Source organism: Piliocolobus tephrosceles, chromosome 10, assembly GCF_002776525.5.
Source record: "Piliocolobus tephrosceles isolate RC106 chromosome 10, ASM277652v3, whole genome shotgun sequence".
Taxonomy (NCBI): domain Eukaryota; kingdom Metazoa; phylum Chordata; class Mammalia; order Primates; family Cercopithecidae; genus Piliocolobus; species Piliocolobus tephrosceles.
The window spans coordinates 599,758-615,745 of record NC_045443.1 but is presented as its reverse complement, the minus strand read 5'-3'; the positions used below and the strand labels follow the sequence as shown (position 1 = coordinate 615,745).

Below are 15,988 nucleotides of genomic sequence, written 5' to 3'. Positions count from 1 at the left end.
CATTTAACAAAGATTAGGCTGGATATGTTTTAACTATACAAGAACTTAATGAAATGCTACAGTCACAAATACTAATTACTATGTACTTAGATGTGTAGTTAAATCATACAATTCAGATAGTGGACTGAACTCTAGAAGATTAAATAATATTGTTCCATCTCTCTTAAAACATCCCATGTAATAAGACTTCCTAGATACATTGTAATAATGATAATACTTCCTTTTGAAGAATTAAGTACTTTATTTTTGTTATTCTTGTAATTATAGTATTGGCTGTCACCAGTCTTAGAAATTAGTCCCTAATTTGGGAGTTCCCCCAAGTAATACCTGTGGGTTGTATGTAGTACGTACTGCATACAAATACAGCATTAATGGGTAAGCTCTCTGGATCCTACGTGACTGGATTAGAATCTTAAATCTGCCTTGCTGTATGATTTTGAGCAAGTTATTAACTTCGCTGTACCTCAGGTTCTTCATCTTCAGTGAGAGATAATAAATAGTATATCTACCTCTAGATAGATAAACAGTTGTAAGATTTTAACTAATTTAAATAATTTTAAATAGTGTCTCGTCCATAGTAAGCTCTCAACATTAGTTTTTACTATTATTGTATAACTTTTTATTTCAAGATGAGGTCACCCGAAGACGAAAAGTTACCAACAGGTCAGACGCATTTAACATGCAAATGAGACAACGGAAAGGCACTCTCTCTGTTAACTTTGTAAGTGTTTTGGGGTCTGTCAGGAGGGAAAGGATTTATTTTTATTATAGTTTTGCACTTTCTATCCTGGTATATCTTGGTATGTATTTAGTTAGCTCATTTGGTTAGAAGACTTGATGGCAAATCTGTGAAGTTACAGCTTTTGTTTATGTTGTTAACCTTGCTTTGTCCTATGTATGTAGGCTGCTTCCTGTAAGTCATATGCTTTATGGGTAACCAAGTGAGAGCCTGAAAATGAATCTGTGTAATTGTTGAGTTCTATTATAGATAGTCTCGGTATTCATTCTCTATCAAAGAGTATTCGTATATGGGAAGAAGGACATGGTATTTTAAAAAATATATGTAAATTGATTTTCAAATACCCTAGATTTGTAGTCTTTCTTTAACAACTTGATATACTTTTATTAACTTGCTTGTAAAAACTCTGGAAGAAAATTTAGGGAGTTTTGTGAAAAGCTGTTTAAATACAATTTCTTGAAATAGACATTCAGGATTTAAGTTATGTTTACTTTTCAGTTGCATTATTTTGTTTGTTTCAGCTAAGGAGTTCCTGGTAAAAATTTAGTATTATGGAAAATAGACTTTTATTTTTATTTTTTTAACAGGTTGATCTCTATGTTTGTATGTTTTGTGGTCGGGGAAACAATGAAGATAAGTTGCTTTTGTGTGACGGATGTGATGACAGCTATCATACATTTTGTCTCATTCCTCCACTACCTGATGTGCCCAAAGGAGACTGGAGGTGTCCTAAATGTGTCGCTGAGGTACAAGTCTAACCTCTGTGGATCCTTTTTTAACTAAAAATAATACATGCATGTACACATACATGTAAACATATTCCCAAATATGTTTCCTTTTGTCATTCTCTCTTCATTATGTGGTGTTTAAAATTTCCGGGACTTTTCTTTTTTTGAGATGGTGTATTGCTTTGTCACCAGGCTGGAATGCAATGGCGTGATCTCAGCTCACTGTGACCTCCACCTCCCGGGTTCAAGCGATTCTCCTGCCTCAGCCTCCCAAGTAGCTGGGACTACAGGCGCGAGCCACTACGCCCAGCTAATTCTTGTATTTTTAGTAGAGACCATGGTTTCACCATGTTGGCCAGGATAGTCTCGGTCTCTTGACCTCGTGATCTGCCTGCCTCAGCTTCCCAAAGTGCTGGGATTACAGGCATGAGCCACCGTGCCTAGTCAATTTCCAGGACTTAAAATATCTATATTGAATGGAAATGTAACAATTGTAGTAGCTTGCCTTTGAAAGGTTCTTTTTCTGACTGTTGGTTAGGTCATTATTGCTGCAGATAATGAGACTTTATTATATTGCTGGACAACAATAAAAATGAAGAAAAGCATAGATTGTTTTTTCTCTATTAATTAAAAGTATAACCAGACATGAAACTGTAGAACTTGGGATTTATGCATCCAATTTCATGCTATTAAATAAATTGATGATATCTTTTATTTATTTACTATTTATTTGTTTACTTTTTTGAGACAGGGTCTACAGCCTCTCACCCAGGCTACAGTGCAGTGGCATGATCTCAGCTCACTGCAACTTCTGACGTCTGGGCTCAGGTGATACTCCCAGCTCAGCCTCCCTACAGATGTACGCCACCACGCCCAGCTAATTTTTATATTTTTTTGTAGAGACAAGGTTTTACCATTGTTGGCCAGGCTGGTCTAAACTGGACTCAAGTGGTCCAGCTGCCTTGACCTTCCAAAGTGCTGGGATTACAGATGAGAGCCACTGTGCTGGGCCCTGATGGTATCTTTTAGCTTGCCCAAATTTTTACTTGATTGTGCTAAATTTTTCTTAGTGAAAGATTGTAGTACTGTCATTGTCGTGAAATGCCCAGTCTGTTTACTTATGTTAACAAAATGCTGTGATAGGACATTAAAGAGAAAGTGTTGGCTGGGTGTATGTAAATACATTCAAAGGTCTTTTATGCTGTTTGAATTACTGCTTATTTACTATTCTCAAGGTTAAAAGATTCACAGGCAATTCTACTCTGAGTGAGTCATTGTGTTAAGACACTGGTCATGGTGATTGGTAGTGTGAGCAAGCTATTCTCTTAGTCTGATATCCTCACAGTCCAGTGGCTGTCACCACTTTCCCTCCTCCATGAACATGTATTTTCTCCGTGGCCAAAACCACTGGTGTGCCAAGAGTGTTAGGCATCCCTCAGAATGATTCCAAGTCAGTCCTTTAGATGTTTGTCTTGGTGCCAGAACTTAATGCTACCTCTGGATCTAAAGCTGTCTTAGTGCCACCTTCCTATTGGAAGGCTGTGACGATGAAGTTGAGACTCTAGAAAATACTTCCTGATACTGTATTGTAAGGAGCTGATATTTGTTTTGTTGTCTAGGGTTGATTAGATTTGCTTTACCTAGGGAAATGATCAAAGAAGTCAGTAACTAAGAGCCTTAAAGCTTTCTTCAGTTTCATTTCAGTGAGTGAATCTTACATATTTTTTCTCTCCAGGAATGTAGCAAACCTCGAGAAGCCTTTGGATTTGAACAAGCTGTACGAGAGTATACACTTCAGAGCTTTGGAGAGATGGCAGATAATTTTAAGTCTGATTATTTTAATATGCCAGTCCATGTGAGTAAGCTATCTTTTAGGTCAGTCTGGGGAGGTACAAAGATTTACCTGAGTCCAAAGCCTTCAGTTTCCTCTTTTTTTTTTTTGAGACAGAGTCTTACTTTGTCACCCAGGCTGGAATGCAGTGGCACAGTCTCGGCTCACTGCAACCTCTGCCTCCCAGGTTCAAGCGATTCTCCTGTCTCAGCCTCCTGAGTAGCTGGGACTACAGGCACCTGCCACCATGCCCAGCTAATTTTTGTATTTTTAGTAGAGACAGGGTTTCACTATATTGACCAGGCAGGTCTCGAACTCCTGACCTTGTGATTTGCCTGCCTCGGCCTCCCAAAGTGCTGGGATTACAGGCGTGAGCCACTGCGCCCGGCCTTCTCTTTTACTTTTATTATTTTGTAGAAAACAGGGACTGCATGAAAAAGATGATGAAACACTGCATCTTAAAATCAGGGGCCTGACATCTGTTTTTCTTTCACTGTCTGTTGTGGCAGTATGTACTCCTTTGTTGTAAAATCTATTTTTTTTTTTGAGTTGGAGTCTCATTCTGTCACCCAGGCTGGTGTGCAGTGGCGTGATCTCGGCTCGCTGCAGCCTCCTACTCCCAGGGCCAAGTGATTCTCCTGCCTCAGCCTACCAAGTTGGTGGGACTACAGGCGTGCACTGCTATACCTGACTAATTTTTGGATTTTTTTTTTTTTTAAACAGAGTCTCGCTCTGTTGCCCAGGCTGGAGTGCAGTGGCACCATCTCTGCTCACTGCAGCCTCCACTGCCCAGGTTCAAGCAGTTCTGTCTCAGCCTCCTAAGTAGTTGGGACTACAGGTGCACTCAACCACTGCCAGCTGATTTTTGTGTTTTTAGAAGAGATGGGGTTCACCATATTGGTCAGGCTGGTCTTGAACTCCTGACCTCAGGTTATCCACCTGCCTTGGCCTCCCAAAATTCTGGGATTACAGCCATGAGCCATTGCGCCCAGCCAATTTTTGTATTTTTAATAGAGATGGGATTTCATCATGTCGCCTAGGCTGGTCTCAATTCCTGACCTCAAGTGATCTGCCTACCTCGGCCTCCCAAAGTGCTAGGATTACAGGTGTGAGCCACTATGCACCACTGTAAAGTCTATTTTGATGCTCGAATTGTTATATTAGCCCTCTATGAGTAATCCTTTACAGAAAAGCATAAAGTATTGGGCAGTTGCTGCTTTTCTTTATTTTTATTGTGGGGTTTGCTTCTTTTCCTAGGATATCTTAGGCTTTTTTAGTCCCTGTCCAAAAAATTTGCTATAGTTATTAAAATTTAGTCTTGCCTTAAAGACTTGAAATCTCAACCCAGATGCCCATCAATGATAGACTGGATAAAGAAAATGTGGCACATATATACCATGGAATACTATGCAGCCATAAAAAAGGATAAGTTCATGTCCTTTGCAGGGACATGGATGAATCTGGAAACCATCATTCTCAACAAACTAACACAGGAACAGAAAACCAAATGCCCCACGTTCTCACTCATAAGTGGGACTTGAACAATGAGAACACATGGACACAGGGAGGGGAACATCACACACCGGGGCCGGTCTGGGGGGTCGTGGCTAGCATTAGGAGAAATACTCAATGTAGAACTTAAAGTATAGTAAAAAACAAAAAGAAAATGAAATTTTGTGTTAAAATCATAAAATAAAAGGCAAAACATAGAAGCTATTAAAAATTTAGTCTTGCTGTTTACATTTCCTTATTCCTCCTTGATTTCCTGGTTCATCTTTGTTCTTACTTGGGAAACAGTTTCCTTCAGAAAAGGGCAGCACAGTTCATTATGTTTTTCTGAATGTCCGAGTTGTCTCAGTTTTTCCCTGTTCTCAATGGAGAAAGCTAGGATCTGGGTCTTGACTTCTCTAAGGAATCAGAAGATTTTTAATCTCATTATGGGTGTGTTTACTTGACCCTGTGTATTATGTTACACTGGGTTATAGTTACAGCGGTTTAATAATTTGTCGTCTTTCTTTTCCCTGTGTAGATGGTTCCCACAGAACTAGTAGAAAAGGAATTTTGGCGGCTGGTAAGCAGCATTGAAGAAGATGTTATCGTGGAATATGGGGCAGATATCTCCTCAAAAGACTTTGGAAGTGGATTTCCGGTGAAGGATGGGCGGAGAAAGATGCTACCAGAAGAAGAGGTGCAGATTTATTCACACTTTTGCTTACCTCCAAGCTGATTTAGCTTTTGCATAGAAAACTACATTTCTTTATCTTAAGGGATCACATTAACTTAAAATATTAAATATATAGGATTTGGCAGTATAAATCTTCAGTTTTGAAAACAATGAATTCAGAATACTTTCAAAAATTATTTAACTCTGTATTTTTGTTGTTGTTGAGAAGGAATCTCGCCTCTGTCGCCCAGGCTGAAACACATGCTTAGCTCACTGCAACCTCCACCTCCTTGGTTCAAGCAGTTCTCTTGCCTCCGCCTTCCGAGTAGCTGATATTACAGGTACCTGCTATTATGCCCGACTAATTTTTGTATTTTTGTGGAGACGGGGTTTCACCGTGTTGGCCAGGATGGTCTTGAACTCCTGACGTCAGGTGATCTGCCTGCCTCGGCCTCCCAAAGTGTTGGGATTACAGGCGTGAGCCACCGTGCCTGGCCATTAACTCAGCATTTTTTTTTTTTTGAGAGGAGTTTTGCTCCTGTTGCCCTGGCTAGAGTGCAGTGGCGCCATCTTGTCTCACCGCCTACCTCCTGGGTTCAAGCAATTCTCCTGCCTCGGCCTCCCCAGTAGCTAGGATTACAGGCATGCGCCACCACGCCTGGGTAATTTTGTATTTTTAGTGGGGTTTCTCCATGTTGGTCAGGTTGGTCTTGAACTCCCGACCTCAGGTGATCCACCTGTCTTGGCCTCCCAAAGTGCTGGGGTTACAGGCGTGAGTCGCTGCGCCCAGCCAGCTCTGCATTTGAAAACTAATTGAGGCTGAGTGGAATGACTCACGCCTGTAATCCCAGAACTTTGATAGGCCAAGGTGGAAAGGTCGCCTGAAGCCAGGAGTGACAGAAGAAAATCCTGTCTCTTAAAGAAAAGGAGAAAAAAGCTAATTTAATTAGTTTAAAATTTTAACTCCAGTTTAATATTTTTGCCTAGTTCTTTCTGTTGTAAAATCCAGGGCAGGCATGGTGGCTCATGCCTGTACTCCCAGCACTCTGTGAGGCCGAGGTGGGTGGATCACGAGGTCAGGAATTCAAGACCAACCTGGCCAAGATGGTGAAACCCCGTCTCTACTGAAAACACAAAAATTAGTCGTGCATGGTGTCAGGTGACTGTACTCCCCGGAAGGCTGAGGCAGGAAAACTGCTTGAACCCAGGAGGTGGAGGTTGCAGTGAGCTGAGATTGTGCCACTACATTCCAGCCTTGGCAACAGTGAGACTCTGTCTCAAAAAAATAAAAAAAAGAAGGTTTAGAAATACTTGATTCTATGTTTATCATATTGTTTCATTTTTCAAAACATATGTTTCCCTTTTGAATATAGTATAAATCTAAGCTCCTCAGTCCAAAACTTAAGATTAAAGATCTAATCTTTTTTTCTAGTGTTATTTCCTGTATTTTTGAGTATGACTATTCCATTCTGCCTCTTCACCAGCTAGACTAGTATATACTCTGTAATTTACCTTTTACATTCTTGTAGCTCTTCCTCCTAGAATGTTTGTTCAAATCTTATCTGTCCTTCAAAGCTCAACACAATTTCTTCCTTGCTGTGAAGTTTTCCCAACAATCTTTGTTATCCTTTCTCATACTGCTATAAATAAATACTTGAGGCTGTGTAATTAAGAAAAGAGGCTGTACAGATTCTACAGGCTGTACAGGTAGCATGGCCGAGGAGGCTTTGGGAAACTTTCAATTATGGCAGAAGGTGAAGGCTAAGCAGGCATGTCTTACATGGCCAGAGCAGGAGGAAGAGAGAGAAGCGGGAGTTGCTCCACACTTTTAAACAGCCAGATCTCATGAGAACTCACTGTTGTGAGAACAGCAAGGGGGGGAAGTCTGCCCTCATGATCCGGTCACCTTCCACCAGACACCTCCTCCAACATTGGGTATTCCAGTTCAACATGAGATTTGGGTAGGGACACAAATCCAAACCATATCACAATCCAAACCCATGATGATCACTGTTTTGTTGTCCTCTGAAGAACTGTATTTTTCTCTTCTATGTGTGTTTGGAATTTTATATATGTTACCTTGTATTGTAACATTTTTTTTTTTTTTTTTTGAGATGGAGTCTCACTCTGTTGCCCAGGCTGGATTGCAGTGAGGCAATCTTGACTAACTGCAAGCTCCACCTCCTGGGTTCAGGCACTTCTGCCTCAGCCTCCTGAGTAGCTGGGGCCACAGGCGTGCACCACCATCCCTGGCTGGTTTTTGTATTTTTACTAGTGATGGGATTTCACAGTGTTGGCCAGTCTGGTTTCGAACTCCTGACCTCAAGTGATCCACCAGCCTCGGCCTCCCAGTGTTCTTTTTGTTTGTAGACCTTGTCTCTTCAATGAAATTCACTATTTTTCAGCCAACCAACTGACCAATCAAAAAACATTGAGCAATAACCTGTTGAGATTCTTTTATTTCCTTTTTTGTTAGCCTGTTGAACTTTAGGGATAGATCTCTTTGTCATTTCTTATTGGAATTCTTAGTTGAACCTTTGTTATTCTATCGTCTGTGACTTTTTTTTTTCTTTTTTTTTTTTTTTTAGTGAGACAGGGTCTCGCTCTGTCTTTCAGGCTGGAGTGCAATGGCATGATCTCGGCTCACAGCTTCAGTCTCCTGGGCTCGGGGGATCCTCCCACCTCAGCCTCCCTAGTAGCTGGAACACCACCACGCCTGACTAATTTTTGTATTTTTTGTGGAGATGGGGTCTCGCCATGTTGACCAGGCTGGTCTCAAATTCCTGGGCTGAAGTCATCTGCCTGCCTGGACCTCCAAAAGTGCTGAGATTACAGGCATAAGCCACCGTGCCTGGCTTCTCTCTGACTTTTTTGTTTTGTTTTGTTTTTTGTTTTTGAGACAAAGTTTCACTCTTGTTGCTCAGGCTGGAGTGCAATGGGGCGATCTCGGCAATCTCCGCCTCCTGATTTCAAGTGATACTCCCATCTCACCCTCCCCAGTAGCTGGGATTATAGGCGCCTGCCACCATGCCCAGCTAATTTTTTGTATTTTTAGTAGAGACAAGGTTTCACTGTGTTGGCCAGACTGGTCTCAAACTCCTGACCTCAGGTGATCTACCTGCCTCACCGTCCCAAAGTGCTGGGATTACAGGTGTGAGGCACTGCACCCAGCCCGCCTCTCTGTGACTCTTAATTACAGTTTGAAAGTTTATATATTTCTGTGCTGCATTATAGATAATTTCCTCAAACCTGTCTTCTAGTTCACAAATTCTCTTAAGCTTTGTCATTGGCTCTTTAACTTCTTACCTTGAGGGTTTTTTATTTTTAACTTGTATTATAGAAACTTCTAAACAGTAAGCACAATAATGACCCTACCCCCACCCCTGCGAGTTCCTGACGTCCACATTCAGTTATCAACTTTCTAATAGCAGATTCTCATGTCTGCTTCTGCGTTCAGACTGTTGCGATAGCGCATATCATCTTTCCCCGGGAAAACTCACACTACACTCCTACAGGAACGTAGGTGGAAAAGGCAAGTGATGTCTTAGAATTACTGTGAAAATAGTTTGACTTAGTGGATCCTCTGGATCCCATTTTGAGAACTGCTCTCCGTAAAGATGATAAGCACTTTTTTAAGTCACAGCCTCATACGGCTTCAGAGATGGATGTTGGAAAGTCATTCTCCAGTGCCAGTCTCCAATTAGAAGCCCCTGTGAAAACCCTTGCAACAGCTTCCTTTTTTATTCTGGCTTACTTCTGCTCTGTTTCCAGAAACTGGGAATTCCCTTTTCTTTTGGGTTCAGCTGTGAAGTTTTTTTGGTTATTGTTATCATTTGTCCAGTATTTCTAGATGTGTTTGTATAATGGTTAGGAGTGATGGCAGTGACTTTCTGCATTGTGTCAGTCTTCATTGTTGCCACAAGTTCAGGATTATGTGTATTATTACATTTTGTCTTTACGGTATCTAGCACCGTTCTGTCAATATAGTAATAAGATTTTAGGATATTACGCTACTGGGTATAAAATAGAAATAGTGATGTTGTATTAAGGTGGGACCCATTTTCCTGACTGGCAGGAGAATAAAGAATTGCTCATGTGCTTTGGAGTAACCAGAGGCATCTGAGATAAAGGAATCTAAGTAGAACCTAGACAGAAGGTAGGATTAAATATAGAGTTATTTGAGTTACATGGTAAACCAGAGGTATCTGAGATAAAGGAAATCTAAATAGAACCTAGACAGAAGGTAGGATTAAATATTGAGTTATATGAGTTACATGTAGTGGATAGCAAAGATCACAGACTATATGCACTAGAGTATAAATACTATAAAATTTTTTACTTTTCTGGAAAGATTCCCTTGACATTTCTATTGAGCACTTTTCATTTCTGATTTTTCATTTACAGTTTTTTTTTTTTTTTTTCTCTTATAGGAATATGCACTTTCTGGTTGGAATTTGAATAACATGCCTGTCCTGGAACAGTCTGTTCTTGCACATATTAATGTGGACATCTCTGGTATGAAAGTGCCATGGCTCTATGTGGGAATGTGTTTCTCTTCTTTTTGCTGGCACATTGAAGATCACTGGAGTTATTCCATCAACTACTTGCACTGGTATGTACAGTCTGAAATACAGCATGCATGGACTCTGCTAAAGTCTAGTGAATTAATGATGCCAAGTTTTTGATCTTTAAGGTTTATAGACAGAGTATGTTTAAGATTTCCATAATTTCTAGCCTTGGCCTGTTTCTTTGGGTAGTAAAACTGAACTCAGTGAAGCTGTTTAGAGGTATTCTAGAGAGCACTGACTTGTTCTGATCATTGTGGGGATAGTTGGAATGTCCGTTACTCACATGGACCTGTGAATCAAGGTCATGTATCAGCATCCTTTGGGACAGTGCTTGCTTTTCATATAGCGTCTTTCCTGTTTGAAGGTGTTTTCACTGATCTGCCTTCCAGAGTTCCTGTACTGAGTTGCTTTTCTAATTGTAGTGATAAGTTTGTATCTGCCTATATATACTACTATTTACTTACCTCCTGTTGTGAACAACACCACGGGTTTATGAGATGGTTGCTAGAATTCAGGGCATATAATCTGACCATAGAATAAGACAAGTTAATTATAATTTGGTGGACTGGAATCAGATACCCTGGCCTCATTGGTACCATGTTCTGCCTAAACAGTTATTTCTTCTGCTAGGGGGGAGCCAAAGACATGGTATGGTGTGCCATCTCATGCTGCAGAACAACTGGAGGAGGTGATGAGAGAGCTGGCCCCTGAGTTATTTGAATCCCAGCCTGATCTTCTGCATCAGTTAGTCACCATCATGAACCCCAATGTGCTGATGGAGCATGGTGTGCCTGTGAGTCTTTTGCTGTCTTCCTTCAGTTTCTTGTTTGTTTGTTTGTTTGTTTGTTTCATTTTTGAAACAGGGTCTTGCTCTGTTGCCCAGGCTGGAGTGCAGTGGCACAGTGATTGCTCATTGCAGCCTCGACCTGCTCAGCTCAAGCACTTCTCCTGCCTCAGCCTGATGAGTGGCTGGGACTGTAAGAGTACATCACCACCCCCGGCTAATTTGTTGTATGTTTTTAGAGACGAAACCTTACTGTGTTGCCCACGCTGTTCTCGAACTCCTGAGCTCAAGCAGCCCTCCCACCTCGACCCCCCAAAGTGTTGTGATTACAGGTGCGAGCCACTGCACCCAGCCAGTAGTTTTAATTTAAAGTTATTTTAGCTTTTGATTAGATAGAATAACGACATATGCTTTGTTTTATAACTAGAAATGAGTCATAACATCTTTTAGCCAAATTAGAATTTATACTCTGCAGGGAACAACTTTTATCTGATTAACAAGGGGAGTATTAAAGTATGAATCATACTTTATGTATAGCTACCTATTCACATAACCTTCTTTTTTCAGTAAATATTACATCCTACTTTGAACAAAAATCTCATATTCTTTGTTATCCCTGTTTAACCAAAGCAGAGGTATTTTAAGTGGTGGCTCTAATAACTAATAAGGATGCTTATCCTAATAACTAATAACTATGCTTATCCTTATTTTCTCAGATTTAGCTTTTAATACATGAGATAATGAAATAAAAATATACTGCAAAATGCCTTTTTCACTTTTGAACCTAAGTTTGAAGATGTTTCTCAAATTCAGGCTAATGCCTGATAAAGTATAAATTTAACAGGTTTACTATAGATAATCAAGTATTCATCATAACTTTAAAGAGAAAGTAGATTGAGTAACATTTATAAAGTTACTTTGTTTTTAAGTAATAAATTTATACCAGAATCTGAGACTTTTCAGGAGACATACAGTATTATTGTAAAACAAAGTGAGATTTCAAGAAAACTGATTTTGGGAACATCTCATTGGGGATGTCTCATATGCTGTGTGAGTTTAGTTAGTTCCAAAAAACTATCCAAAAGTAGCAGGAAATTCTATTCTTTGCCACTATTTACGATACAAGAATAAAACAAATTCTTTTAATTGTAAAAATTGTATCAGTTTAAGAAACTTGTAGCTCATTGAGAGTAATTATTTTTTTTGAGAATTTCTTTTGGCTGCTAATTCTTGTCATGAATTATAATCTATTATCAGTGACTATTTTAAGAAGGTAGAATTCTGGCTATTTCTGATATCATTTTCTGATATGTTTAACTTAATGCTTTATTGTTTTCAGTTTTAGAAAATGCATCTGAAATTATCTAATAAAATCTGTCTTCCTCTTTTTGTTGTTTTTATTTTTTATTTTTGTATTCCTGTTCCCAATTTGCATTTAGGTGTACAGGACCAATCAGTGTGCTGGCGAGTTTGTTGTGACATTTCCTCGTGCCTATCACTCTGGATTTAACCAGGGCTACAACTTTGCTGAAGCTGTGAACTTCTGTACTGCTGACTGGGTCTGTTCTATAGCAAGTGGCTGTTGTACGTCTACTAACCCCCTATAAATATAAAGCAGCTTAGTTGCCATGTTGGCTTAGCTGGGCTCAGGGTAGGGTTCGTCAGTATTTTAGTGAAGACTGGAGTGGCTATTATAGTTTAGAAAGCTACGTAGATTTCCATCACATTTTTTATTTTGAAGATTTTATAGTTCTTACCCATTTATTGTTTTCCTCATTCTGTTTGAACTTGCTTCCTTCATTTCCATTCTTTTCCTTCCCTTTCCCCTTCCCCCAGTTCCTTCTTTCCTTCTTTTCCTTCTCTCCTTTGCTTTCCTTTATTTGGACTCCCTTCCTTCTGGTCAAGTGCTCAGAATAGAGACTGTTTGAACTTATAAATGGTCAGTCGATTCTTTCTGAATCCTTCTTTTCTAAGGGAAAATACAGGTTGGTGCAAAAGTAATAGTGGCTTTTGCCATTGAAGATACAAGTTGGTGCACAAGTAATTGCAGTTTTAAAACCGCAACTACTTGTGCACCAGCGTATGGTTTTCTTAGCTTTTGCTTTCTCTGAGTGTTTTTGGGACTTATTAAGGTGATCAGGCTTATAGAGATAATTTCAGATATTCTACCATATTTTCAAATACGTAGCTTTGAAATTTCACAAATTCCTTCATTTTTTTTTTTTTTCTGATAGACTATTAGGTGATTTTACTAGTCTTGCCATTTTATGTTTTGTTCTGTTCCTTTTTTTAATTTTAAAAGAGTAACTATAATATTGAGATCTCTGCACTATACTTTTATGTAAATGATAATGCTAGGTAATTGCTGTTTTGCTTTTGTATGAAGTAGATAATCAAAAAGTATTTAGTGGCTGTTATGTTGCTTGGGAGAAGACTATACAGTATATTTATGATACACAGTGACTTTATTTTCTTGTATTGGTGCTGTTTTTGTTGCTTCTGTTAACATTTTGGGGCAACCCTTTAATAATGGATCTTGTGTTTTCTGCAGGCACCTTGATTTGTTAAATTCCATGATTAACCATATAGAGATTGTTTTTGTTTCCTTTGCTAATGAGTCAAATGATACAATGAATAGTCTTTCTTGATCCAATAGTTTTGAAATTTTTTCTTATTAGGCTTTGGAAACAGCATAATTTAGCAAGAACAAGACTAGGCTTAGGGTTTTGCCTTGGGCTTGAGCTCTGTTTCTAAACATTCAACCAGCATTTATTGAGTGTTTATGATACATGGTAATTGGCTAGGTGTAGGGTAGAAAATGGGAGGATTTAGGAGCTGGAGATAGTTTCTACTGTTCCCCTTGTCACTGTTACTGGTATTTGACCTTGGGCAGCTTTGAACATTTCACGGGGCCTAAGTTTTTTAGCTGGTATGTAAAGATGCTGATAGATTCACTTAATAACCTCAGACAAGTTAGAGGATATGCGTGGAAGCCCTTGACACTCTTTAGAAGAAGGGTGTGATATAAATTAAAAGTTGTAGCAGTTTTAGCTCTGGAATAAATTAATGGGACTAATTTTTTTTTTTTTTTGAGACGGAGTCTCGCTCTGTTGCCCAGGCTGGAGTGCTGTGGCCGGATCTCAGCTCACTGCAAGCTCCGCCTCCCGGGTTCACGCCATTCTCCTGCCTCAGCCTCCCGAGTAGCTGGGACTACAGGCGCCGCCACCTCGCTGGGCTAGTTTTTTTTTTGTAGTTTTTAGTAGAGACGGGGTTTCACCGTGTTAGCCAGGATGGTCTCGATCTCCTGACCTTGTGATCCGCCCGTCTCGGCCTCCCAAAGTGCTGGGATTACAGGCTTGAGCCACCGCGCCCGGCCTAATGGGACTAATTTTTATAAGTTACAATGGGTAATCACTTCTATTTTATGTGGCTTCCTCACATATTATAATAGTTAAGAACTGCAAATCCCACAGTATGATTTTTTCTTCTGCTTGTTTTTGTATTGAGACTAGGTGAGAAATTTTTAAAGACTACGTACTTAAGATATGAAAGAGTTGTGTGTTGTTAATAGACAAAATAATTGCTAATCATAGGTTCAAAATATACATACACACACACATACTTTTTCCTTGGGAAAGTTTTTTCTTTGAAGAGTATGGAAACACTGCATAATTCAGAGATAGCCTCATATTTTCTTTGATTTCTCGGATTCCTTTCCGCCTTTCTCAAACTGTAGATGAATTCTAAAAGGGTCTTAAAGGTCAATTTCTTATTTTTTCTCTTTTATATCACAAATACAAACAAAACTCCTTTATCCAAGTTCTTCTGCCTGAGCATAGGAAAGAAGTTGAAGGTGGAGTGCATATTTATGTGTAGGGTATAGCTATTGTTATAATTTGGCTTGTAGCTTGATAATTACGGAGATTTTCAAGATTTATTTTAAAGGCTGTGACTGTTCATTTATGAAAAGTGATGATTTAGTCATTTATTTCACTGTTAGGGAAATAAAGTATATAATTTTATAATTTCACTTTGAATTATCTTTCTGCCAGGGTTGTTTTTAAAATAATTTCTAGATGCTAAAATCTAAATCGTCCTTTGTTTTGGTTTTTGCAAAAAAACTAAATGTCAGCCAATGTGGATTGCTTAAGTATTACTTTTTCCCTCTTTCCTATTTTTTTCTTCCTTTTTTTTTCTTCTAATAACATCTATTCTTTTTGTTCTATGGAATTTTGAGTCCTCTGAGTATTTCCACTTAACCCTTTTTGGCCTGAACTTATTTAATTATTTACTTTTATAGTATTTTTCTTTTTCTTGTAAGGGCAGGCTCATGTTAAGTTAGTCTAAAAGAGTTTGCTGCCTCAGTTATATTCCAAAGAACTCCTTGATATACAATAAATAGAAAATTAGCAGTTTAGGCCAGAAATTTAGCATTTCAGATTATGGGAATTTTCTGTGGGAAAGCCTTTGAAATTCTGGCTGAGTCATACAGGGTTAATATTTACAGTTAATGTAATATTGCCTCTTTATATTTAAATGGATTTGGTATTCTGTCTTCTTTCTAATAAAAGGGAGGACCTGGAGGGTAAGTAGTGGTTCTGTTCTGCGGTATGTTATAAGCGAGTTATTTAATTTGGAAATCTCCTTTTCAGTTGCCCATTGGACGTCAGTGTGTCAATCATTACCGACGCCTAAGGCGCCATTGTGTCTTTTCACATGAGGAACTCATTTTCAAGATGGCAGCAGATCCAGAATGCTTAGATGTGGGGCTGGCGGCCATAGTCTGCAGAGAACTGACTCTTATGACTGAAGAGGAAACACGATTAAGAGAGTCTGTTGTGCAGATGGTGAGTTTGCTGAGCAAGTTTTCTGTGTTTGATGGTGAGTTTGCTGAGCACGTTTTCTGTGTTTGATGGTGAGTTTGCTGAGCACGTTTTCTGTGTTTGATACTGCTTATGGGATATGCTAAATAAACCTATAGATAGAATTTTCATCTCTGACTCCCTAGGAGTTGAACGTAAAAATCACTGATTTGGAGAAGGTTTTATGTTTTTATAATTGACATATTGGTTTCTCCAGATTAAAAACGTTTTAGGAATCGTATCATCTAGGTTTTTAAAACAAGTCCTATCAGAATTTCTTAGGTATATATTTACATTTTAAATCTTCTACAT

The 15,988-nt window shown here is 39.1% G+C and overlaps 1 protein-coding gene across 1 annotated transcript in view; it reads left to right on the top strand.

The window, feature by feature from the left end:
- KDM5A (lysine demethylase 5A) overlaps positions 1 to 15,988 on the top strand; it is a 90,448-nt gene that overhangs the window by 25,622 nt on the left and 48,838 nt on the right. The window contains exons 7-14 of the mRNA XM_023182961.1: positions 630 to 721; positions 1,327 to 1,485; positions 3,203 to 3,322; positions 5,328 to 5,486; positions 9,893 to 10,074; positions 10,661 to 10,823; positions 12,254 to 12,373; positions 15,467 to 15,661. Coding sequence (XP_023038729.1) covers positions 630 to 721; positions 1,327 to 1,485; positions 3,203 to 3,322; positions 5,328 to 5,486; positions 9,893 to 10,074; positions 10,661 to 10,823; positions 12,254 to 12,373; positions 15,467 to 15,661 — 1,190 coding nt within the window. The remainder of the gene's footprint in view (positions 1 to 629; positions 722 to 1,326; positions 1,486 to 3,202; positions 3,323 to 5,327; positions 5,487 to 9,892; positions 10,075 to 10,660; positions 10,824 to 12,253; positions 12,374 to 15,466; positions 15,662 to 15,988) is intronic.